Source organism: Nanorana parkeri, unplaced genomic scaffold (assembly GCF_000935625.1).
Source record: "Nanorana parkeri isolate BGI_ZX_2015 unplaced genomic scaffold, ASM93562v1 scaffold158, whole genome shotgun sequence".
NCBI classification, from domain to species: domain Eukaryota; kingdom Metazoa; phylum Chordata; class Amphibia; order Anura; family Dicroglossidae; genus Nanorana; species Nanorana parkeri.
In genome coordinates this window covers 1,816,645-1,844,316 of record NW_017306426.1, presented here as the reverse complement: position 1 = coordinate 1,844,316, position 27,672 = coordinate 1,816,645, and the positions used below count along the sequence as shown (strand labels likewise).

Sequence of the window (27,672 nt, the reverse complement as noted above, 5' to 3'; positions counted from 1 at the left end):
CAATTGGATACTCAACTGCGGAGTCAGTGGTGACAGAACAGCGGTTGACCGTGGTCGGTTGCGTCCGCCGTGTGCAAAGGGGAGAAGCTAGCAGACGCGCTGGCCGGGCGCGGCCCCGCAATGCGCTGGTCTGTGTGTTTTTAATTGGAACTTAATTCAAGTCAGCCTAGGTGCACAACAATTTTTGCTTTCTAGAGGAGGTTAGGAATCCACCACCCCCCTATATAATGTGTACCAATATGACAATACTAACCACTTTTAGATATATGTTCTTTTGCATAAATTATCTTTGGATAACCTCCAGTTTTGCAGCATCCTTCCTAAACAATGAGGCATCAGATGCTGAATATTTTCCCCCTGACCAAGTTGCACCCGAGGATCTACAAATATTTTGCTTTATTAAATGTTTTTACAATGGAAAGGGATTTTACTGAAAGTGCTTTCATTTAGTTTTGTATCCACAGGGCACATATTTCTGCTTTACTACTTGTCCTCCAAGGTCACCCTTTACAAATAGTCATCAGCATTGTGCTTGTGTTGGGATAATACAGGTCTTGGAGGATTACTTAATGTCTATGGAACATGGACAAGAATGCAGAGGCTTCTTATTTGTGTCTCTTAAATCTCTTAAAGTCTCTTAAATCCTGAGCTAACCTGCTTCCCTTTCATATTGTTTTTTTTAATGTCTGTTGTTCAATATACATTGTCCTCTTATTTCTTGGTTTGGCACAGCTAATAATTAATTTCAGTTGTCTATGTCGGTGGAAGAGCAACATACTAAAGTATATATGAAGATCTATGTTACAGTCAGTGGCAGAACTAGATATCACAGAGTCGAATTGTAAATTGTAAAGGGGCAGCATGTAATCTCTTGGTCTTGAACCCTGTACAATCACATCAACTTGAACTTATGTGGTCTGACTCTTTGGTCATCCATTGCAGAGAGGCAAGGCAGTGTTTAGTTATAAGCTCTAAAACAAGAGCATTTGGGTTGTAGCACTCTAGTTCTTGGTGGATGCAGTTACTGTAATACACTGTCACTGATTTAAAATTGGAAAGCATTAGAGCCATTGGCTTTAAAGTGGACCTATTATTCAAATGTACACATTAAAGAAGAACTCTAGGCAAATTACAAATCAACCATTGCAGTGGGGCTACCCCTGCACTGCAAGGCTTAATTGCTCATTTTGGTTCAAAGTCTAAAATAATAAAAATCCACTCACCCAATCCTTGATCCTGCAGCAGTAGCCACTCACCACAAAAAATGATGAGACAATGACAATAAAAATGGGACTATCATAAGCAATTTGCCTTCTTATTGTTTTTGCTTCGTTAGAAAATACTGTCAACTGTAGTTCAGCTGAGAAATGCTTAATAGAGGGGACAGTGATTATAATACATTGGAGTCTGTATTGCAAAAAAAATTCAATGTAGTGATTCCTAAAATACATACATAATAATTCCATAAAACAAGAATCAATTGATGCATAGAAAAACTATTTCTGGTTAATTTGGCTGCATATAAATCAGTCATGATTGTTTTCAGCACATCTGGCAGGAGAGCCTAAAAGTACGAGCTCACTTCAATTGTTCACAGTATCTCAATCAGTATTAATCAGGAAAATAAGCAAATGTTAATAAAGTGAGTGAAAGAAAAGTGCCCGCTCCTCCATACTGTACAATGTAATTAAGTAATTGTGCTCTGGGCGAGCTCAAAGTGAAACTTATGTCATTCTTATGCTTGTTGTACATATTAAAGGTTTTAATAAACATTATAGAGTATTTAACGCCAACGCCTAAAATAAAATTAGAGTGGGGAAGTGTTAGATCTACTGTAAACTGTTTACTGTCCCCATTGGAGGGATTTACCCTGTCTATATGTTCTGGTGACCTCTGTCAGTGGTGCAAAAAGGGATGAGAAATTCAGCATTTTAGACATATCTCATCAGGGAAGGGGGAATCTACCAATGGAGACACATATTCCAGTGATAACTGTTTTAGAGAGGATTTCCCTTTGCTTTGGAAAGAATACCTCTTGCTTCCCTTTACAGGAAGTAAAGAAAAATCTCCCTATGGCTTTACATACCATTTAAGTGCCCTTCATGATAGAAATTTCATTAACAACAGTCAAACCTCCTAGCTCTCACTGGTATGATAAGATAGAGTAGAATTGTAGAACCAAAAAAGTGAGTGGTATAGATGGTGGATATGCACGGCCATACCATAGATCAGCAGATCTCTTGGCCAATCCCAGTTCTGAACATTTTTTTTTTATATTTTCACTACAATTTTTTAATGTGTGTATCTCTAATCCACACTATTTAGCATACCAAATATACAGACCTCATATCTCAACAGATGTTAAAGAAGACCTTGCACCAAAATCAGTATGGGCCACCTCCCCCTTTCTAAAATGCTGCATTACTGTGGAAGTTCACCCAAGAATTACCTAATGGACATTAAACAGCCATATAACACATGTACCTTGATAAATGCATAGCACCATGTTTGACTTCTGTTTGTGCTCTGGTTGTCCAGCAATCAGCATTGGAAAACTGCTGGCTATTACCAGTGTCACCATGCAAATAATGGCATTGCTCAGCCTCCCTCTTGCTATTCACATCTTTGATGGTATAGCATCGGGGTACAGAGGAAGCATGTCCAAACAGTTTCCAATCAACCTTTATTGTCCCAGAACATAGCTTGAAGTAGCTGAGTGACACCATGGGGTTGATTTACTAACCTTTTAAACACACCACGAACGTGTATACACCTCTGTAGTGTGTTCCCTCCCAGCATGATCTATGGGAGGAATCGAAACACCTTTGTAGTGTGTACACACCCAGCAGGTGTGTTGTGCAAAGCCCTGCAATGAATTGCAAGGTAATGTGGTGTAAATTAACTCTATGTTATGTTGCTTGCGTTGATGAATGCAGGAATGTAAATGCATGAGCTAACCATTTTTGTCTAAACTGTGAAGCAGCATTATATATGCATCATGTGCATGATTTTTCCATATATGGCATTAGTGGAAATATGCTTTTAGAGACTTTTTGGTTGATAAATACGTTTTGCTGTGTGAAAATCACACACACCTGGTGCGTGCGTGTGTTTAGGTTAGTAAATCACCCCCTATGAATTGCATGTTGTCACTGGTTATAGCCAACAGTAATCCAATACTAATTGCTGGACAACCAGAGAACAGACAGAAGTCAAACATGGCGCTATGCATTTATCAAGGTACATGTGTTATATGGTGTTTAATCTTCATTAGGTAATTCTTGGGTGAACTTCCACAGTAATGCAGCATTTTAGTAATGTAAATTTAATGTAATGAGTAATTCTACAGGAAACTTCTACAGTATGAAAGAAAAACCTGTGGGGAAAGTTATATAATATACTTACCTGGCTTCAGCCCACAGCACCTAGACAAGGCTGACACCTTCTTCTGACCTGATCCCAGGGAACGTTGAGTGGCCCAAATCTCGCAAGAAGATAAACATGCTTTTTGCTGCTGCATCTTCACATGTGCTACTGTACTTTCCCTGGAATCTCATCGGAAAGATGGTAGTCACCCCCTGCAGTAGGAAAGGAGGGGACAGGTAAGTATATTATCTAACCCCCGCCCCCTGGTTTAATACAGCATTTTAGCAAGGGGCAGGAGCATCACACTCAATAAGCGGAACTTGCTTGAAAGTCTACTTTATGCAATTAGTCAGAGTAACTGTAGTAGATGCTCCTCCTTGAATTTAGTTAGTGATCTACAAATCTCTACATTTAATAAAATAAAAAAATTATTGAAGACTAAGCATGTAAAAATATGAAGAACAAGCATGTAAAAAATGTGAAAGTCACATCAAAAATTACATTTACGCAAATACTTAATAATATAAAATATGTGCTTACTAAAAATACATTATACCTTTTTAAGATTTCAACGGAATAGATTTGCATCATTGATATATTCTATTTCTTCATATATTTCTATATTATATATATTGAGAAAAATTAGGTGATCTTTCAAAAGGGGATTTAAATGGCCATTGTAATGTAATCAGATCAGGTGGCCACAGGAATTGCTTTCCAATGTAACAATATATGGTTTGTGCGGAAAGTGGTTTTCAAAAGAATGTGAAATATTTTCATGATGACAGCGAGCATTTTTGTGGTAAAGTATTAGGAGAATTGTAATAATCAGAAAATGCTTTGCTTTATTTAAAGTATATGTAAATCTAATCACTTATACAAGTTTTAACATGTTAATTTAATTTCAAATGTAAGTTTCAATACTTTTAACACATCTGCAACTTTTTAAAGAAAATACCTGCTGATCCTGCCATAAAGGCACTTCCTGTTATTGGGTGACAACCTGTGCCTGGCAATTGTGCTCTTGCTCTCCTTTTTGTTCATCACTAATCAAATTTAGATTTGAAACTGGCCATTTCAAGCACTAATCATCCCATATCTAAGGGTACTTTTACATATCACATGTTGGATCTTTGCATGAAAATAATGTAAAGCCTTGCAATGTTGAATGGACCAGTACATGAAACCTCATTAATCTTCATTAGTTTCCTAGTTGTCGTTGCCAGGCAATTTGCATGTAATCTAAACTAGCAATTAGGAGATTTTTTTTTTACGTGGAGCTATAATGTGAAGTCATCACTCTTGGCACTAATATACTGATCCACCATTAACCAGTCAGCGACAAGTTCTTTCATTTCACAAGTGTCAGAATTTTGCTAACAGGAATTAAGTGTTTTTAATGTTCCTTTCTAACTATATGTTAAATAAGTATTATATTATGTGGATCAAGATTGGCAACAGGCAGTCTAAAGAGCAGCTGGCTTTAATAGATATTTCACCTAGCTAATTTCTGAAGCAGTGTGTGGCAGAGCTACTAAATAGAGCCTTTTCATTAACCATACCTGCCAAACCACATATTCCCTTGCTTGACTTCATAAATCTGCTTTGTATTGGTTGGCACTCTATGTAAGTCTGGAGAACATCCATCGTTCTACTATATTGCCTGACTCATGTTAATGCCACATATTTCACAGGTGAGAGCCTTTTTGGCTTCTATCGCCGCCCTGTTGGCAGCTAGGTTGTAAATCTATCTAAGCATAGGTGGATTTTTCCTCTACATTTTAGCATTCACCAATCATAAATCTGAAGTACTGGAAAGCTAGATATGTTCATGAAATTATTTATAATAGTGAGGCAATTAAAGTTTTACTTTACTTTCCGGAAAAATGTGATATTGAAAAGCTAGGAAGTAATACAATAAACATTGCAAATAATATTCATTACCTAATTACTCTTGTTAACATATCCGTATACCCAGTCCCAAACATCTCACATCATTTTAATGTAATTTGAAAAGTCATTTTTAATCTTTTTAAATCTACAGGAGAATTAGGTAAAAAAGTAAAACATTTTGTAAAACTAAAACTTTTCATAGTGAAAACCTCAGGGTGACCTGTAGTGAGAGAAATATGGGGGGGAATGACATTTCTTATCACCTTCTGAAAATGTTAGTGGCCTGGCTGTTTCCAATCTCAGTGCTTTCTAAGACAATGACATAAAGCAATCAAACAGAAAACAAACAGTAATGTCAAAATGTATGATTTGCATACTCATTTTAGTCAGTGACTAAGAACATATTGAAGCCTTTGAATCAGGATGAGAACTCTGGAACTAGCATTTTCAATAAAACAGGTCAGCAATGGCAGCCAACATATTTTCTCAGTACGGTTTTTCTTTAAAGGCCACCATAAATAATCATGAAACAAATTAAATGGATGTTATTTAGAATATTAACTATTTTCCTGTTCTGGCTTTGAATATCAACTTCAATACTCATACTCAACATCAAAAAGTGTACATTTCCTTCTTTAAGAACTTCACGCTGATAATAAAAGGGGGCACTTGAAGTGATCCGGTCAGGTAATCAACCAAATTACAAAAGTAGAAACCTATGAAGGAAACAATATATACATAATGTCTGTTGGCCCATTTGCTTAAACTTCACTGTAGCAGACATTCCGGCACTGATCCAATTTGACTCCTCATGGTGGTTGAATTAAGTGTACTCTTGCTGGCTTTTTGGTTCCTCCTGTTGAGCCCTAGCCCTAGTCACTGTAAGAAACAGTAGTGACCTGGTTTTGACGGAAGCATCAAATTGGGGGACGTACTATTCCACAAGTGGGGAATCGTATCAGTGCCAAGTGCTTTGCTCAAGAGAGAATTTATAGCAAGAAGTCTAACCAATAGCTATGTATAAAGCTGTTTTCTTACTTTTAGTCCTTTGGTATTTTTTTATTCCCTAAAAGGGCCACTTTAAAGCAAAAGTGTGCTGTTGACATCCTTTGAAAACTACAGGCTATGGACATTCACATATATACATGTTCTCAATAAGCATTAAACATGTTTTAAAACTAGCCCTCACTAATCTCTGTAGTTACATACACTTTAAAGGAATTAATTCACAGCAGAGGCAGTGAATTGGTCTAAGGCTGGTCTCTTTCTGTGCACCTGCTCTTTATTTATCTTGAAGTTTACAATGCTGGTGGCTGGTAAGTCACTGCTGCTGAGGGTGAAGAAGTTAAATGGAGTAGCTAGTAATAGAGAAGTTAAAATTGAGAGACTTTAACTGCCAAATTTGAGGATTAATTACACTAGAGAGGCTGCAGCCCCCAAGGTCAATGATGGCTTGTTTTAAAGTAGTGCATGTCCTTAGCCTGACCACAGTTCAGTCTTTGAAGACTTGATACCCCCTTAAGCAACACCCAAGTACCTCGTCTTCAGCATTCATTGGGCATGGCTTCACCTTGCACTGACCCGAAAACTGCATTCAACATTTAAGCAATGCCTGCCATTGAACTAAACTGCTTCACCAGGTGAGAGAGTTTGCAAAACGACTCCAGAGTGACATGGGCATTGGATACTTTTGGATGTGAACAGAAGTAGATAAAAAAAAAAAAAAAGCCCAGGGCAAGTAAGGTATTGGCATACAAAATGCAATTCCAAGTTTTTCAATTTAAGACAGTGTACTTTAAAAAAATATGCTGGTATAAAGGTATTTATGCGACATCAATATCGAATTGTTCCTAGACCTCTAAAAATCTGAGAACCAATGAATAAGGTGACAGGTGCACTTTAATACAACAGGACTTTTGCATTGGCTGCAAGCTCGTCATTATTCTACTTTACACCTCTGTTTTCCATCACTGGATAAAATTGGCATTGGAGTTTTCCTCTGGTTCATTTAGCCAAAATCACACAAAATGACACATATTCAAAGGAGCCTGGGAAAAGAAATAAAAACACAGCTCGGGTGCCTTGATTTGGTAGACAAGAAAATTACTTTTCTACAGAGCAATCACATGTAATGGATGGAATTATTCCTTCCCTCTATCCAACGTACATGCAATGTCTATTAGGCTTTCCAAAAAGAGTAATTAGCATCAGACTACATTAATTGTAATGTCCAGAGTCTGTGCCACAATGGGTTCTTTTGACATGAAACATTCCCCAAGATTGCTGCCTAAATAGGAACACAACTTTGTTTAACTTTCTTAAAGATGTTGACACAGATGGGAGTTGGCGAGCAGCTATACTGGTAAGGACGTAGCCATTCAATTAGCACATATAATTTGAAACGTAAGAGCCTCATTTGAGAGATATGTTTGTTTGACTATTATGTTTCTTTTTATGCTTCTTCTTAGATCTGGTGAGCGGATATTTTATGACCCCGCCTGTCCTTGACATCACTACTGATGAACTTGTGATCAACGTGACTGATACATTAACTATCACCTGCAGGTAAGTCAATAAGTAAGGGGAAAGACAGGTTCTCCTTTCATTCTAACACGTTACACTAGGACATGGATAGGAGAACTTTGATTGACTGATACTGGTAAAATAGACTATTCTTGTTCAGTAACTGATGATATTTGTGCTAATGAACCAGTAGCATATATAGTGAGCAAAAACCACCTTTGAGAGAACAATTTTTGTCTCCCAACATTCCTTGAGGAACACTGATCCATTCTGTCATGCAGCAAGGTAACGCTAAACAGAAGCAGTGAGACTGATTGTGCAACAGATTTACTACAAGGTCACAGCTTGAGTCATAAATACCTCCTTCCACTGCTAATGTAGCACTGTGACAGAATTAAACCTAATCCTGACCACTTCTTAAATATGCAAGTGAAATCAATGCAAGGAATAGGCCCACAGGCTAAGAATATGTAATAAAGGTCTTTTACTTCATCAGAAAGCAAATAAATGTAACATTTCAAGAGCACACAGGACCTCTTTCTGATCAAGTAAAAGAGCTTTATTACCTATTTAGTACTTGCATAAATCTCTATGGCAGTGTCACCGTTGGCTAGGCACGTACAAATATTGAGGTGAAGGTTTGTGTGCAGGACCTTGGACACTGTTGTTAAGACTCATGGACCGTGATTAATCTATCTAAAACCTGTGCAAATCTGTCGCAGTTGAGTGCCCAGGTATACAGGAGCAAATATGATGTAAGCCTTTTGTAGAGTCTTTTCAGAACGAGAGGCAACCTGATTTGTATCTAACTGTGTTGCTAATTTGCTTGATAAATGCCCAATATTGTGTAAGATAGATAGATAGATAGATAGATAGATAGATAGATAGATAGATAGATAGATAGATAGATAGATAGATAGATAGATAGATAGTGATACTTGTGAAGAACATTCTTGCCTTCATCTTTCTTGTGGTCTATAATATGCATCGGGGGTCACAATGCAGACACCTTCTTCATTTCCTGCACAGGTCGCACCAAGAAGAAGCCTTCTGTATGTCTCAGAGCCATTCAGGGAAGCTAGTACTTGCTGCCCAGTACAACCTAGGTGTTACAAACCAGGAGAACGGTTTGGACATTATGAAGATTGTTTTGCACTTATCACCTAGCCTAATACTGAGCAGTGCTAAGCATTACTGTGAAAGAAATAACAGAATTTAATTGTAAATGATTTGATCATAGATAGAATCCTGATACGTGTGGATAAAATGATTTGATATGTCCCTATATATCACTCCGCTGTACTAATATTTTTCTTATATGGAAAGCCAGACCATTTAAACCTTGTCACCTTTCCTTGTTGGAACACGAGTCCTTTGAAAGTTGACCCCTCCTTTAACCTATTCCAAATCTCACAGAAAAGAAAGCATTTTGAGCATAATGGATATTTTTGATACATTTTTCCTTCAACCTAACACCTGGCAAAGATTTCTGAAAAGCCCCTAAAGTGATATTACTGGCAGGTCAAGTACTACATTTACATCTATCTATAAACAAATGCCTCAACATGTGATTGTGTGGATATGTGAAATCATTCTGCAAGTTCCTTACATGAAATATGATCATCTGCTAATGTGTTGTGTCCGTTTTAGACCTTATCGCTACAAAGTGTAATGACACTCTGAAACCCATAGCAACTAAACAAAAAACAGCTTTTAGCCCCTGAGTGTAACCAGAGTGATCAACATTTAATTGGTTACTATAGTTATATCTTGTTATTGCGTTCTATAATTTTCCAGTGTTAAAGATTATATTCACTCTACTCCACTGTATCTATGGAGAGAGCCATGGTCGTCACCCAGGCTGGACTTCATGCATTTGCCTTTATTCTTCTCCATTACTTGGGGTGCAGAGATTAGTAGTTTATAGAAAGAAAATAACATTGTTTTATGCTTCCGGTTCAGTTCATAGAAAGTGACATGGACACTGCATATCTGGCAAGGTCAACAGGTATTTTTTGTACTTGCTGAAAATGTTCTTAGCCTGAAAAATGAAAATGAATGCAGCCACAACTAAAGGTTAGGAAGTTGCAATATATTACATTTTTGTTCTCAGGTTTGAGTTATCTGTAGCTCGCGGTATACTGAGCTTAGGCTGACGGGAGGACGCTAGTTTGTGTCCTCCCGTTACCCTAAGGAGAACTATGGGGAAAAGTCCTAACCCCATAGTTCTCCTTTAAGCTGTTTGTGGTGTTCTGGAACAGTACAATTCTCACAGACAGTGTCAGTGACACCATATTATGGCTTCACATATTTTGCAGGTATCATTTTTTTTTTTTTTTTCACATTTAGCTTGGCCTCTATACAGAAGATGCACTCCAATCTGATTTAATTCAACTTGGAAAAAAAGTAATTTTCAGGTAGTTTTGACTGCAATGCCTGACTTTTGTCTACCAGTAACAGGTTTGAATTGAGCAGTGGAAGTAACAGCCACAACAGATCTAAGGAAAGTTTTATCTTTCCAAAGGAAATATAAAGCTAAATCCCTCAACTTCATAACAGTTGGCTAATGGCAAAACAGTTTCATAGTATAGATTGTGATTTGTGATCTTTTTTTTTTTTTTTTTTGCAGTACAACACTGCATTGTGTTAAAAGTTTAATAAAATTGCAAAACAGAACTCACCAAAATACTTCAAACCACAACACCACATTTCAGAGGGGAGGCAGATTTTATCTTGAAATATGATTTAGAGTGCCATATTTCAGTGCCATATTTCAATTTCAATTTCTCCAGCCACACATATAGCACAGTAGGTAAGCAGCTTGATTGGGCTGGAATGTTAGAGGGAGCGATATGGCAGTTTCCATCATGAAATAAAAATGAGAGTGTATTATTTGAGACCCAACAGCCAGAAATATTGAACAAGCTCCATAGACAGCATTGAAACATTTGGAGCTTTTTTCAAAATGACACACAGCATGCAGCGTTACAACTCAAAATGCAAAGTGTGGCAAGTGTTAATAATGTTGGTAGGCCAGCATCAGTGGAAGGAGCTGGTAATGGTGGCAGGAGATGGTAATTGTGTCAAATCAGCAAGGGTGGAAGAAGCTGGTATTGGCGGTAAAGGCAATGTGACATGGCGGGGAGTGAAGTTTCTTTGCTTCCGTTAGCTGAAAAGACCTGAGGGGGAAACAAAGGGAAAGTGACTATGGGAAGTTGATGGAGACACTAATAAAGCAAGCCCACTGTGTTGCCCTGCATGGACAAAGTACAGGTTCACTTTAAATCAGGGGTCTCAAAGTACCGTCCCGCGGGCCAATTGCGGCCCGCGAGCCGGTACTACGTGGCCCGCAGCCAGCTGACAAGTCGGGCACACGGACCGCGTGCCCAACTTGCGGGAGCAGCTACACTGTCTGCATCTCTGTCGGATGCAGAGCGGCTCCTGTCAGCTCCGGCCGGAGCTCTGTCAGTTCTGAGCTTCGGCCGAATGAGGGATGATTAGTAAGGTCTGCATTAGACCCTTCATTAATTTGAATCGGTGACAGTTGCTGCTTGTAACATGGGCATACATTAAAACTGGTACCATATATAGTCGTGGCCCCCACGGGACTAAAAAATTGGTCCAGTGGCTCCCGACTAAATTGAGTTTGAGACCCCTGCTTGAAATGCTTCAAACCCTTTATTTTTAATTTAAAAAGTATGTTACACAAAACGTTGCATGAATAAGACAAACTGAAGAAATTTCTCCATTGTGTAAAATGCTGTGCTGACATTGATTTAATCATTACTATATTTTAAAAATCAACTGCTTCTGGGAAAGATTTGGATAAGTTTGTTTTTCCTTGTATTTTTTTTTTCTGTAGAAGCCATGCGGTTTAGCAGCCAAGGATTTAAAAAAAAAAACAGCTCTTGGTAGTTAACCCTGCTGCAAAAGACTGAAAAATAAATGTCCACCAACCAGTACTTCTAAATCTATCTATCTATCTATCTATCATCTATCTTGTGTTGTGATGGTTCACCAGACATAGCAGACTTAGTCCACCCCATGTTGCTAGCAGTAATTCAAATCTAACTCTCCCCTTGGTTTATTGCAAGGATTTCATTGTTCCAACTTTAACTTTTCCATGTTTGCAGCAAAGAAGCACGATAATCAGTCTTATGGCAACATTGCAGATCATCAATATGGCTCACCTCCCTTCAGAGCTCTGGCATATATATTATATTTGTTAAATTCTGGCCACAGGAAAATGTAAAGCTGGTGAATAGGGAAACCATTCAACTCTTCCTAAATCAGACTCCAGACCCATTTTTGGCTTTTATTTAACCCTTGGCATAACAGCTTATTTTACCTTTTCTTCCCCTATGCATACTTGTGATCTGGGAGTAAAGCATTTCTTACACTCATCTGACAGCTGCTCGAAGTCCCCCATTGCTTCAGGCTCAAACTAGGGATGCACAAATACCGGTATTTTGGTACCGAGTACGAGTACCGATAAAAAAAATTTCGGTACTCGTCGATACCAATTACCGAGTACCGGAAGTGCCATTCAGGAAGCCAGGTGGCGTGTAATGACTCGCCACCTAGCTTCCTGATTAGCTGGGAAGCTGGGCAGCGTGTAAAGACACGCCACCCGGCTTCTGGATTAACAAGTCTGTCCCATCTCACCTCAGCATGTCCAACCTGTCACCCCCGGGTCCTCTCCAGCCAGGAGCGGCCTTCCTCCGTTACCCAGCCGGAGCCGTCTTGCTGGCCAATCATTAAGGCTGGCGCCGTGTAATGACGCGGCACCCTGCTTTCTGATTGGCCGGGGGGCCAGCTCCATGCGAGGGAGCATGAAGCCGGCTTCCTGGCCAATCAGAATCCCGGGCGCTGCATCATTACATGGCACCTGGCTTCCTGATTGGCCAGCTTCCCGACCAATCAGGAAGTTGGGCAGTGTGTAATGACTTCTTGATTGGCCGGGAAGCCGGCTCCATGCTCTCTCAACACAAGTGACGAGAGAGCATGGAGCTGCTTCCCGGCCAATCAGGAAACCGGGCAGCGTGTAATGACGCACTGCCCGGCTTCCTGATACAGGCATCGGAGCATTTGGGCGAGTACGAGTACTCGCCCAAATACTCGGTATCGGCACCGATATCGATAATAGTATCTGTATCAGTGCATCCCTAGCTCAAACCATGGCTAGATGAGGTTTCACATGTTCACTTTCATAAACCGGGAACAGTGTTCAAGAAGAGCTAAGGACTGGCTGGTTCTCTCTCACCAGCCAATCAATTCCAGTGCTTAAACACACCTCCTATTAACATATACATAACAATAAAAACATGATACAGTTTTTAAAATATGGATCAGCCAGCTAGGAAAATGTAAATGTCACATCAGAAATCAATTATTGAAGTCGATCATAAGTGGTGTCACACAGTCAAAATAGTGAATGCAGTGCAGGGGTCTGGGCTGTGTAAGATACAACACTGTGCACAGAGTGCAGTGGTCAGTAATAGTGTGCCCCTACTGCAGGTCAGTGGGAGAAAATATGCACCAAAGTTGGTGTAGGAAAATTAAGTCATTAACTCCCCCTCACTACCATCCTAAAATGGTTAGCCCCTCTTACCTCCCCCCACAGAGGACCCACGTGCCCCTGTTGTCTGTGTGCACAGTGTGGACAGTGTAAGTAAGCAGCATGAGTACCAAAATGTAAATAAAAACTAGGAGTCTCCTAAAGTTAAGCATCACCTTCTCACTCAAACTTAAGCCTGTAACTAAAACATGTAAAAATTATACCACTAGAGAAGTTGTTGCAGTAAGTTAGCAGAAGGCTATTTGCAGTTTGATGCAAACATTCTTTTTAAAAAAGTATAAAAATACAATTCCTCAAATGTCATTGAGTTTGCACAAATCTTACTCCTTTTAAAATGACAACATGGCTACCCACACCTATCCCCCAAGTCCAGAGCACACATATCACCTGGAGATAATAAAGACTGGAGATAACGTGAGCTCATGTCCTTCTGCAGTTCATCTATGACTATCACAATGTCCTAATAGATCAAGCAAGGTAGTACATGAGCTCTTGAGGTAATGATAATAGGTAATGGTGATCTGATCTGAAATATCTAACAGTCCTTTGCAAGTTAAATCCAGTATCGGTAATGTAGATGCTCCACTGCATGACATCACCCTGCCACCATATAAATTGCCCTCATCAAGGGCAATGTATGCTACCATTTCCCTACTATATACATTGCACTCATCAATGGCTCCTAATAGACAACTCTTTCAGCTTATTAGTCCTCATACTTTGTGTGCCTTATGTGACTATGTTGTCTGAACTTTGAGTGTAATAGTAAGGCCACCTACATGGCTGGGGTAGAGACAAAATGCAAAATGCAGCACAAGACAGTTGCATCACATCTTCTATATATATTGAAAAATAACACCATCAATTATAACATATTAAAAGTTGTTTCAATTAATAAATACAGGAAAAAGAAACTAAAACACATTTGGATTAATAAATTCATTGATTTTAAGTTCATGTTGAGTTAAACATGACCACATACAACAAAAGAAATCTGCAATATCCAGCCAAATTGAGTCCTTTATAAGATCTCAATACGCAAATGTGTCTTGCGATATCATTGTTATAGTTAGACATCTAGCTGCCCTGGGCACATATGATTAATGATGCCCTTTTAGTACAAGCTCCGCCCCTTGTGCCATGAAAAAATAATGATTACAGTCTACTTGGTGCTAATGCCTTCTAACCCGCTGCCCTAGGCACTAGCTCACAAATGCCATTACAGTAAATATAGCACCAGCAAGAGGTTAACAAGGAGTATATAGGATGCATTTGAGTTAGTTGATGTGCAGATCTGTGCTAATATGTGATGTGAACCTCCCTTTTCCTCTATAACTGTGTAGATCAGTGGTTCTCAACCTGTGGGTCGCGACCCAAAAGTGGGTCGCAACCCACAGTTGAGGGGGTCCCCACATGCCTTGTGTTGGTCTAGGTAAGAGGCTCCTCAGCCTCCTCCTAGCGCAGCCTTGTCAGTTCTCCTAGATGGCGCTGCAGCAGCAGTGGAGAGGATCAGAGAGAGGGGAGCAGGCAGAAGTGAGGGGAGGTGAGTGCTTGATCACCACAGAGCCCGCACAGTGGGCACCACAGAGCCCACACTGGATGCCAACAGAGAGTCCCACACAGATACTAGTATTGATGCATCCCTACATTGTACGGTTGGGGGTCACCACAACTTGCAAATGTTACCAAGGGGTCACAGCCCTAGAAAGGTTGAGAACCACTGGTGTAGATAGTCATTGGCCCTTACATTGGCTGGAGCATGGAAGTTAAGATCCTGAATCTTCAGACCTAAGGAAGGAATCCACTAGCATGGTAGCTCAAACTGTATGCTCCATAGCAATGTAAATATATTAATGCAAATTTTCTAAATTTCTAAGTAGATATGGGAGGTTTTGTGAACAGTATTTGGTTATACTGAACATTATGTAATTTAATGTTTACTGTTTGATAAAAAGCATAATTGTGAAGTCAATTATAGACCATGTCGGTCAACATGAACTTCAGGTGGTCAGGTTCTTCAAAACAGAGCCCTTGGCTTGCTGACTGCTTTCTGATCCTAGCCCCAGGACCTAATATCCCAGAGAAAAAAAAAGAAAAATATTTCACTAATCACTTATGTCTGTCCAGGATCCAAGGTGGAGGGCACTGTTTTTCCAGCTCAGTAATGAATTGAATTTGAAAGTGTTCCCAGTTTTCTTTGGAAGTATAACTCTGGATACACTAAGTATTGAAAAGTTGAAATTTCGGAACTCATCAAGTTGGAGAATTACTTCTGACTTCTCTCTCTCCAATTTGAGCATTAATCTCTTTAACTACTTCATGCCGAGATGGAGGTAGAATTAGTAGAAACAGTCCTGAAATTTCTGTACAGACCATTGTAAAGAAATACAGATATACTCCTAACTGGTGCCACAGTTTTGAGTAGAGCTGTTATTAAAGTGTATATCTTTCCATTTGTTTAATTTTTGGGTAGAAAGGGAAGGGTTAGAACTTCTGTAAAAAATTTTACTGCTCCCTATGTCCCTGCTGGGGAGACTCATGACCATCCTTTGTATGACCATTGTCATGTGGACAGAAAGTCATGGGAAATTCAAATTGTTATGGTTTTTAATGGAACATACAGTAGATAGAGTGGAAATCTTTCAAATGGGATACTTGCTCTGGTGACAACTAAAAGGGGATTTTCCCTCACTTTGTATTGAACCCCTTTGCTGTTTCCTGTTGTGTCTTTGGGACAGGAAGTAGTTACTTGACAGTCTGCATCAAAAAAGAAGATGGATTGTTGACACTAGTCATAGGTGTGCTGGTAACGTTTTATACATACATGAAGTAAGGGCAAAAGGACACACACAATGAAAAAAACCTTATATGGTTTCCAACCCTTCCCTACTCTATCCAAAACTATCCAAAAAGTTTAGATAGACTTTAAAGTATAATCTAGGCCCGTGGTTCTCAATTGGTGGGTCGTGGCTTCCACTGAACTAGGTGAGAGGCTCCTCAGCCTCTTCCGAAGTGCATCACTGTCAGTTCCCGTGCCTAGCAGCCATTCACAATATGCTGCCTGGCAGCGAGTGTCAGCTTGAGGTGGGGTTGGCTGGGGGTATGGCCGCAAGGGAGCTCTAGCCATACGTGCATTACTTACACCTCCCTCGCGTGACCGGAGTGGCGTCACATTCTGGCTCCCGGCACCTGTACAGGGAGTTCAAGGGAACTGTACAAACAATCCACATATGGAGGGAGCTCCGTCACAGCACAGCAGCCCACGCTGAACCCCTAAAATTAATTTAATGGCACCCCAAACACACCTCCCACCCACAGTTTGATCGCTTGCACCGAACATGTACTGCATGTTCAGCAGTGTGGTGCGACTTGGGTCGCAACTTAATGACCAAGGACAAATGTTGGTCGTCATGAGGTTATACAGGTTGAGAACCACTGCTCTAGGCAGATATAAAAGACACAGGTTAATACACCTATATAATCATTACTACATTTTTTAATGCAAGTAGAGTAAGTACCCTAATTTGAGCTGTATCAGCCTTTTGCAGTCCCTGTTCAGCAGCGCTGGATTGTGAGAGGAAGAAGCAGCACAGGGAGCCAATCTGTTCATGTACTGACAAACAAAAGCATGCTGGTAGGAGGAGAAACCAGAGTGAAGGAGAGGTGAGCTTATCACTGTGCAGCTTCTCCTTTCACTGTTCAGTCACAGACTGGGTCGTATCCAGGAGGACCCGGGCTAAGATGAAGTGGGTTAAATACTACTGGTCATTGGAATAAGGACATCTAGAGGTAGAAAAAAAGTACTGCAGGGAAAATGCCTTCATTGAACGTAAATATTGCAGCAAAAGCTGGTTTTGTTATTTTATCTTTAAAGGAGAACTATGAGGCGAGTGAAAATCACTCAGCCTCATAGTTCTAGCCGAACTGCGACAATGAAACTGTCAGGTCGGCTCAATAAATCGGGAAGTGAGTGAACACATACCGTCACTCGCTCACTTCTCGATCCTGTCCCTGCAGAGAGCCGTGACTGTCACTCACGGATTCCCCCCCCCCTCCCTGCTCCGATCCTCCAGAGCTGACTTGCGGAACGGACGGGGGAGGGGCGGGTACAGCTGGCTCTGTCTCTAGATAGGCAGAGCCAACTGTAACTCACGCAGCTGGGTGGATCCAGTAATGTTGGGATCTGTCCTGGCTGCCGCGTCTCAGTATACCGCGAGCTGTAGCTCGCGGTATACTGAGCTTTGGGTGACGAGAGGATGCTAGTTTGTGTCCTCCCGTTACCCTTAGGAGAACTATGTGGAAAAGCCCTGACCCCATAGTTCTCCTTTAATGGGCTTTTCATTTTTATCTTGCTGTTCTTGGCTGGAGTTCTGCTTTAACTCTCTTTTTGTGTATGCAGAGATTTATTTGCTCCTTAGGAGTTGTTTCAGCTAATCCAAAGCATACTTGCAGAGAAAGTTACAAACCAGATTTTACATTTTAAGCCCAATAAAAGTTTATAGCATTGGAAAACCTCCATCCTAAAAAGGCTAGTCCAGCTCCATGTGCATGAAGCTCAGGAAACTTGCCCTAGGAATGTGGAATAGCCATCTGTATCACTAACTACTGTGCTATGGAACTGCTATACACAGCAAGGCATAATCCAAAAAAGGAAAAAAGCTTTGATTTGTTACCAAGTCACAATAGATAGACTGCAAGCGGTTTTGGAGTTGTCATGCAACAGTTGAAAGGTGTATGGAATATGAACAATTGTAAGGGATATTTGGAAGAAAAATTGTTTGGGTGTGTCACAGTTACTTATCAATTCACTGTTTGTTGTCCTAAAAGGAAAAAAAAAAAAGATAAAGGCAAATGCAACGAACATACTCTACATTTCGGATAAGAGGGTCTGTCTAATACGTTTTTCATTTACAAACAGGGGTCTGAAGCTGGCCATACACCACTATTCATTTGATTTTCTGTTAATGGGGTCAAACCGATGGCTTTTGTCCACAATTATAAAAAAGTAGGATGGAAAATGTTTTCTCAAACAAATTAAATGAATATGGTTTTCGTTCAGAAAACACAATTTATTCCAAAATGTTATATGTTAAAATCGAACGAAATTTTGAATGACATTCGTCAAGCCTCTGATGGCATTATTGAATGTTACGATGAGATTTTTCATATGAACATTCATATAAAGATCTACCAGTGTATGACCATTTTAGCTGCATGCAGGCCGATAGAGAGACCAGGAGGTAGGGAGAGAGACCCATGTCAAGAGGTATGAAGAGAGATCCCTGTCAAAAGATAGGAAGAAAGATCCATGTCAGGAGGTACAGAGAAAGATCCCTGTCAGGATGTAGGAAGAGAGATTCATGTCAGGAGGTAGGGAGAAAGATCCCTGTTAGGAAATTGTCACGGTCAGGGGACCGGGGCACTAGGGTACGTGAGCTCCGGTTGTTTGCGGAGTTGGTAGGAGTCACAGATAGGAGGGATATCGGGGATCTTGGTCACAGGGAGAGAGGAACTAATGGTCTGTGCTCTCTCAGGACGCACTAGAGGCGCAGAATCTAAGAAGGGCCAGGTATTCAACAGAGCCTCTAGTGGTGAGGATGATTGGCTGCTGGACACCTTCCAGGTTGCGGCCCTCTAGCGCACCCACACAGACGCAAAGGACTAGTTGAAGCACCGGGGAACTGGATACAAACAAAGGTAGGGAAGGAACTTGTAACCAAGTGGAGGAAGATAGGAACAGTGGCACACAATTAAGATCTACCAGTGTATGACCATTTTAGCTGCATGCAGGCCGATAGAGAGACCAGGAGGTAGGGAGAGAGACCCATGTCAAGAGGTATGAAGAGAGATCCCTGTCAAAAGATAGGAAGAAAGATCCATGTCAGGAGGTACAGAGAAAGATCCCTGTCAGGATGTAGGAAGAGAGATTCATGTCAGGAGGTAGGGAGAAAGATCCCTGTTAGGAAATTGTCACGGTCAGGGGACCGGGGCACTAGGGTACGTGAGCTCCGGTTGTTTGCGGAGTTGGTAGGAGTCACAGATAGGAGGGATATCGGGGATCTTGGTCACAGGGAGAGAGGAACTAATGGTCTGTGCTCTCTCAGGACGCACTAGAGGCGCAGAATCTAAGAAGGGCCAGGTATTCAACAGAGCCTCTAGTGGTGAGGATGATTGGCTGCTGGACACCTTCCAGGTTGCGGCCCTCTAGCGCACCCACACAGACGCAAAGGACTAGTTGAAGCACCGGGGAACTGGATACAAACAAAGGTAGGGAAGGAACTTGTAACCAAGTGGAGGAAGATAGGAACAGTGGCACACAATGAGAGAGAGAGAAAGTCACAAGCAAAGGTGCAAAACACACAGCAGAACAGCAGAGTATACTGAAGAGGGTAGATAAGCAAGGACTCCCGGGAAGGGTAAGTAGCTTAGAGGCACACCTAGAAGCAGGAAGGTTTAACATACAAAGGTAAGCAAGAGATGTGCGTTGCACATGCATACAAAGAAGCAGGATAACAGAGGGAAAAGTACATAATGAGGCACAAAGGGATGTATGCACACAGGAGGTGTGCAGACAAAGACAAATCCAACACAGCCACAAGGTAAGAGAGGAGCACAGAAGTAAAGGGGTGACAGCAAAGCATAGGAAGATACACTGGAAGGTAAGTGACGGAATTGAAGTACAAGAAAGCAAGTAAATAGGAGGAAGCAAACACACAAAGGCTGGAGAGGTAAAACACAGTAGAAGTGAGGCAATGAAGGCAGTATAGAGAGACTCACAGCACACAGGTGAAGGCAATTAAGGTCTGCAGCAATATACTAAAGGTAACCACTGAAATACTATAGTAGGGGCGCCAGGAGCAAAGCAAGGGAATAACGCCAAAAAGGGATACCAGCTGGTACAGGGAAGCCAAAGACACAAGGATCCAATAGTAAGCGCAGGGAATAAGATCCCAGGGATAGTTAGAACCACAAGGGGTACGGCACAAGGCATAAGACTTGTTGCTCGCACCAAGAGCAACAAGTGAGGAAGTCCTAAATAGGGGAGGAGGAGAGCAGATTGGCTGCAGCCTTGTGAAACACCATAGGCTGACAGCCCAGAACCAGGGAGCAAAGCAGAAATCTGGCACGGATTTCTGGATATTGTGACAGAGATAGGGAGTAAACTTCACATCAGGAGGTGGAAAGGAAGATCCTTGTCAATAGGCAGATGGAGAGATCCTTGTCAGTAGGTAGGAAAAGATATCCCTGCCAAGAGGCAGAGGAAGAGCTCCCTGTTGAGATGTGGTAGAAAACCACCCATTTAAGATGTGGGGGAAGAGCTCCTTGTCAAGTGGTAGGAGAAGAGCTCCCTGTCAAGGGTGGGGTAAGAGCTCCCTGTTTAGAGATGGGGAAGAGATCCCTGTTAAGAGGTTTGTGAAGAGCTCCCTGTCAAGAGGTGGGGTAAGAGTTCCCTGTCAAGAGGTCGGGGAAGAGCTCCCTGTCAAGAAGTAGGGGAAGAGCTCCCGGTCAAGAGGTAGGGGGGAGCTTGCTGTCAAGAGGTGGGAGAGGAGCTCCTGTCAAGAAGTAGAAGTAGGGGAGGAGCTCCCTGTCAAGAGGTAGGAGAAGAGCTCCCTGTCAGGAGGTGGGAGGAGAGGTCCTAGTCAAGAAGTAGGGGGAGAGCTCCCTGTCAAGAGGTAGGGAAGAGATCTCTGTCAAGAGGTAGGGAGAGAGCTCCCTGTCAGGAGGTGGGGGGAGCGGTCCTTGTCAAAGGTAGGGGAAGAGCTCCCTGTCAGGAGGTAGAGGAGGAGCTCCCTGTCAAGAGGTAGGGGAAGAGCTCCCTGTCAGGAGGTGGGGTGAGCGGTCCTTGTCAAGAGGTAGGGGAAGAGCTTCCTGTCAAGAGGTAGGGGGAGAGCTCCCTTTGAAGAGGCGGGGGGAAAGCTCCCTGTCAATAACTGGGAGAGAGCTCCCTGTCAATAACTGGGAGAGAGCTGCTTGTCAGGATGGGGGGAGCTGCGTCTCAGGAGGCAGGGGAGAGATAGAGCTGCTTGTCAGGACCCTGTAGAGCTGTAAAAGTCTAACCCTGCCCCTTTCCAAACAAAATGGAGGTATTTGTTAATAATGAGACTCTTTGTTAAGACACAGCAATCCTAAAGAAGTATCCTTTAAAGGAACACTGTTCTGAACTTTAAACACATTCATGTTACTTTTGCATAAAAAACCTAAAATGCCAAGTGAGAACATATGGAACTATTTTGTGTTCCATGGCAATACCCCTGGAGCTGCTCATTATGGAAGTCAAATGCTACCACACTGTAACTTCACATTAAAAATACAATGAAAAACAATGACACAACAAAACAGAACGCTGTAAATGCATTTTCTTGTTTTTGTTTAGAATATCCATTAAGGGTTTTTGGATGACAAGTCTAAACCACAACAAGTTTAGAGTTCCAGTAGGCGGAAACCTTGGCATCCATTGTAATAAGGCAAAGCGACAGAGAAAATGGAGCACTTTGCTTTGTGTATTTATATCTGGATTTAATGAATTATTTTCATCACTATAAAGTCAAGGTCACTTTTTAGGGGGATAGGTGTGATATGAATTACCACCCTAACTCCCAATCTTTTTATGTATGTAATGTTACCTCTCCCCACACCAGTTTCCTGGGCAATAGCGTAACCCTGAAAAGATGGCTTCCTATCCTTAAATCATATCTAAAACCTAAATCTAAACTACTCCTTAGATGTCATTGTCGTGTTCAGTAGTGTAACTACCGACGTAGTGAGCCACCTGGTCGCTGTGGGGCCTTGGGCAGAGGGGGGCCTGGGCAGGAGGCGGAGGAGGTCAGGGTCCAGCAGTGCCAGTTCGGCAGCGGAGGAAGAGGAGGCCCAGCAGCGCCGCTCTGGCGGCGGAGGTGGTGGAGGCCGGGGCCCAGCAGTACTGCATGGCGACGGAGGTGCAGGAGGCCAGGGACCAGCAGCGGGCAGCACAGGGCTAAAGGTAAGAGGAGCTGCAGGTGCAGGGGAAGGGACTCCAACCAGCCCACCTGAAACTCTGCAGAGCCAACCAAAGAGAGTGTCAGGTGCGCTGTGCAGGATCTATGGTGGGCTTTGCAGGGTCACACTCAAAGGGGCTGTGCGGCATCTGAGGTGGGCTATGCAGGGTCCCTGGTAGGTGTGGGGTCTCAAGTGGGCTCTGCAGGCTCTCAGGTGGGCTCTGTGGGGTCTATGGTGGGCTCTGCAGGGTCTCAGGTGGGCTCTGTGAAGTCGATGGTGGGCTCTGTAGGGTCACTCTCGGGTAGGCTGTGTGGTGTTTCAGATGGGCTCTGCAGGGTCTTTGGTATGTGCTGGGTCTGAGGTGGGCTGTGTGGGGTCTCAGGTAGGCTGTGCAGGGCCTATTGTGGGTTGTGCAGGATCTCAGGTTGGGGGTCTCAGGCAGAGACAAAATTGTAGAAATGTCACCAGCACACCAGTCCTTTTAAGATAGCAAAAGCTTCATTTATTGAAGTTTCTTGTCATATGACCAAACAAGCGCTGTCGGGACCACACAGGGTACCTTCATCAGGCTTTCGCATTGAGGACAGAGGCACAGGAACGTGATCTGAAGGTAGGTACTTTTTTTGGGGTGGGGGCCCCATACACAAATTTGCTATAGGGCCCTGAGATTTCTAGTTACGCTCCTGGTAGCATTTGTTTTCTTTTTTCTGATTTTTTTTTTATTTTCACCTGGTGATCCTACTGGTACACTTCCTGTATTAGGATGGCAATGCTCTCTCATTGCACTGCTCGAGCGGAAGGTGTTCTATAGTCCACAGAGAATTGGTAACAAATACTAACTGATAACGTTCTGTAGTCCACAGAGCATTGGTAAAAAATACAAACTGATAACAGTGCAGCAGAGGAAGAGAGTATAGGAAGTTATCAGTTCACCGGATTTCAGGCAGGATTGATAGGTGGTTATTTGCACTTATCAAGCAGATACAATAAAACACTTTGAATTGTATATTTGAAACCAAAAAGGAACAAATAAGCGATGTTCTTTGTTAGGGTTTACATACATGATTTGAATCTCCATTGGGGAGTCAGTATTTCTTTTTACGTCATTTTCTGGCCTAAAATGTGGAATATAACATGGGTGCAAAAATGGAAAAAAGGGCCTCAGTCATGAAGGGGTTAAACTGCTTGTGGGTAGCCCGAATGTAGTGTACACGTTATTGGTACTGGTCTTTATAGGATTCTGTAATTGGGCACCTTATATCATAACCAAAGATTTGCTATTTTACCACATAAATTCCTTTGTCGGTACAAGAATGGGAATTCATTTTAGGAGATGTGTTATGTATATGGTTTCTGTCGTATTTAAAAGGTTGGGGTTTTTTTTTTAACAATCTCTTTATATGTAAAAACTTAAGACACGAACAGTGCTCTCGGATGGGGTAAACAGGGCAGGTAAATTGGTCCAAAAGAGGAAAAATAATAAATTAGAACCTTCCACAATTAAGATCTTCAATCTATCCAACCACACTCTGAGCCCACATGAGACAAAAAGGTTTTAATTTTGCCCCTACTGCCAAACCCAATAGATTTATCCGCAAACTAATGCTTCAAAGGCATTATCCCAATAGAAAACATAATCCACCATCCATGTCCATCACCCCAGCGTCCCCCAACAAATCCAGCAGTAGCATTGACGATACAGACCATGACACATTAGAAATTATTTGTGATCTAGCTGACCCTAATTCCTCCTATAACTTTATATCAGACATATTGGTAGAAGCCGACCCACATCACCCACACTGCCTTCAAACCCAAATCCACATTTTACCCATTACAGTCCAAAGGTTCGTTCATAGACACCTTTTATCATGTCACGTACTCAGACCTTCTTTCCATGTGCAAAAACGCCCAAGACCACCATAATCTTAGTTTTTCCGAATCTAGAGCTCTTAAAGAACTCACCGCCAACCACAACCTAATCATTAAACAGGCCGATAAAGGGGGCAGGATTGTGGTCCAAAACCGTTTGGACTACCTAGCTGAAGCCCACCGGCTCCTAGGTGACCAGTCCACTTACATTAATTTATCATCGGACCCCCTCAACACATATAAAACCGAACTCTTCCACCTCCTAGAAGCAGCTTCTAAAGAATCTATTCTAACAAAGAAAGAAAGAGCATTCCTATACCCACAACATCCCCACACCCCATATTTCTACCATCTCACAAAAATTCACAAGGACGCCTCTCTACCTCCAGGCCGTCCCATCATCGCTAGCACTGATAGTCTCACCAGTGGACTGTCAGTCTATATAGATCATTTTCTGCAACTCTTGGTAACCAATTTACCCTCATATATCAAAGATTCAGGCCATCTAATACAGATACTTTCAAACTACCAATGGAACCCCTCCTATTCCTGGTTGTAACTTGACGTCACCTCTTTATACACCTCCATCCCGCATGATGTAGTCCTAAATGCGCTGCAACACTATTTGGTCTCTCACTCCACTCTACATCACAAACAGGCACAGTTCATTGTGGACTGTACAAAATTCACTTTAGAGCACAATTACTTCGCCTTCTTGGATAAATTGGCCTTAAAAACATCCCCAAAAGCCAATTCTGCAGATTGAAGCGAAACTGCTCTAGTATCACAGACTTCACCACACAGAGCAAATTGCTTGCCAATAAATTCAAAGAGAAAGCCTATCCAGACACACTGGTCCACGACGCATACTCTACTTACCTACCGCCGCCCTCACCCAAAATAAACAAACGCCCCGAGCCTGTGGCAGAAACAAGATTCATCACCACATTCAATAGTAGCCGCAATAAGATACAACGCATCATTCGTAAGAACTGGCATAGTCTAAAGCAGGATCCTAAACTAGGCCCGGCCCGTTCATTGCATGCAAACCAGCAGTCACCTTTAGAAAGACCCGCAACCTCAAAAATAAAATAGCACCAAGTAAGTTACTAGCCGGAGACACTAGAGATACACCACAACAAAGATTTGATAACAGAGTGGGCATTCATCAATGCAAAAAATCCCACTGTCTCTCATGTCAGTTTATTACTCATGGACAATCCACATTCACTGATCACCTCAATAACAGGTATCCGATCAAACAGTTCATCGCATGCTCGCATGACCATGTGGTCTATGGTTTGAAATGTCCATGCGGCTTATTATACATTGGCCGCACCATCCGTCCTCTAAGAAAGAGGATAGGTGAACATAGACGCTTCATTGCTGATGGTGATTGTGATCATAGTGCCCCCAGACACTTTGCCGCAAAGCATGGTAAATGGATTCAGGATCTACACGTGTTCGCCATAGAACACATTCCTGATCGGTTTTCCCCAGCTGAGCGATTCCAGAGGTTGTGTAGACAGGAGACCTTTTGGATTTATAGACTCAACACCCTAGCTCCAACAGGACTCAATGAAGAATTAGAGATTCTTACCATCATATAAAACACCAACGCCTTTATGACCATTTCAAGCGCCAGTACACTAGAACCAAAAACACATTCGTCCACCACCCATCCAGCGTCCCCCATAAGGATTAAGGGGGGTATAAAGAGTGCCCCCATGATGAGTAAGGGACCATAAAAGAACGTTTTTGCAATGCACTCTTAAACTTATATTATTATTTCTTTTTTAATATAAAACGCTTTTAAACAAAGTACCCTTTTAAATAAAGTACCCTTTTTTAATAAAATCGATAAATTGAGTTTTTTCCGTTGTTCTCCCCCTCTGACATGACCCCAATGTATACTGAGCTTCTAAATACAATGCCCCAATGTATACTGAGCTTCTAAATACATGCCCTTGTCCAGCAACCCTGTCCCCAGTTTCAAACCGTGGGTTTGCCGCTTATTGCCTCTAGCTCCGCCCACCTGTCACTTTTAAACCGGCGGATTCCCGCCACCGCTATATCGTTCTAGCCGAGCTTGAGAAAGAGGAGATACCTCGAAACGCGTTGCTCTCTCCCCCCCCTTTAACAACCTCCATCTCATCACCATTACATATCGGATCGCCCGCCACCTGCCAGCATTCCATCACACCGGCTCCCGCACACTGCTCCAGACAGAGAACGAGCACTGACATTCACAGCCGCGGCCACAGCAGCTTAGCCTGCACCGCTGAGTTTCCTTCACACCGCTCATATCCCTCATTCATATCCGCTTCCCCCTCCTTGCCCACAGCCTCTTCCTCCCTCCCGTGGACGAACCTCTTCAGGCAGCACACCAGCCATATTCAGGCACACACACCACGGGTGTCCCGATCCTCCATACAGGCCGTCCCTCCTCTGGTTCCTGGACCTACATATAAGTGTTTACACAAAGATTTTTTTGCTATGATTTGCCAAGTTAGCTAGTGCTCCATTGTCCTTGCGCCCTTTGTGTTCCTTTGTTGATATGTAAAAACTTCAATGTCTAAAATCTGGGCTCAGGTGCACTATAAATAAGATCCAAAAAACGCAATACACCGACCAGAGCCAGGAAGACCATCTATAAGTCAGAACCTTTCACTGCGCATCCAGTAGAGGCTGCCCCGTTCCAGTCAGGAAGTCCAGAAGGCTATATAGAAAAATAAAAAACAACTGGGCACCTTTCCTGCTGCAGGTAAAACCTTTTTATTCAATAAAAGAGTAAACAAAAATATACTCACAAAATAGGCAATATATGCAAGCATCAAAATGGACTGACAGTCCTTGATTTGGAAACAAAGGACAAAACAGAGCGCCTCCATAGTGTAAAAACTTAATTTATTAGTACGACACACAACTAGAATGCACTTACAAAAAAGTCAGTGGTTAAAAGCATGTAGAAGTCGATGGAACCTAAGGGAACTCTCCTGTATCCTGCTCTTTTAGATTTGAAAGTGACCAATCACAAACGTTTATCAAAGAAGATTGCAACAGAAAACCCTATGTAAAATAATAAATATTAGACATGTGCACCAGCAAAAAATTCGTTTAGTTTAGTTTCGTTTTGAAAAAAAAAATTCGTTTAGTTTAGTTTCTTTTTGGAAAAAAAAAAAAATTCGTTTAGTTTAGTTTCGTTTTTCGGGTCCGAAATTAAATTAGTTTCGGACGAAATTCGTTTATGAAAAAAAAACAAAAAAAACTTTACTCTCCAATGGCTGGACTTGAACCAGCAAACTTTACAATGGCAACTACTGTGCAAGCCTGTACCTCTATCCACTACTCTATAGCCTCTGCACTTCAAGTGTAGAAGCATTTGATATATATGACTGCAATATGTAGCAGTTGACAGCTGAGGATGTCAAATGGGCGGAGCGAGCCGTGACGTCATGGCTCGC

General features: G+C 41.9%; 1 protein-coding gene across 1 annotated transcript in view; it reads left to right on the top strand.

Annotated features, from left to right (window-relative positions):
- FLT4 (fms related tyrosine kinase 4) overlaps positions 1-27,672 on the top strand; it is a 200,443-nt gene that overhangs the window by 84,877 nt on the left and 87,894 nt on the right. The window contains exon 2 of the mRNA XM_018554442.1: positions 7,728-7,824. Within this exon, the coding sequence (XP_018409944.1) occupies positions 7,728-7,824 (97 nt within the window). The remainder of the gene's footprint in view (positions 1-7,727; positions 7,825-27,672) is intronic.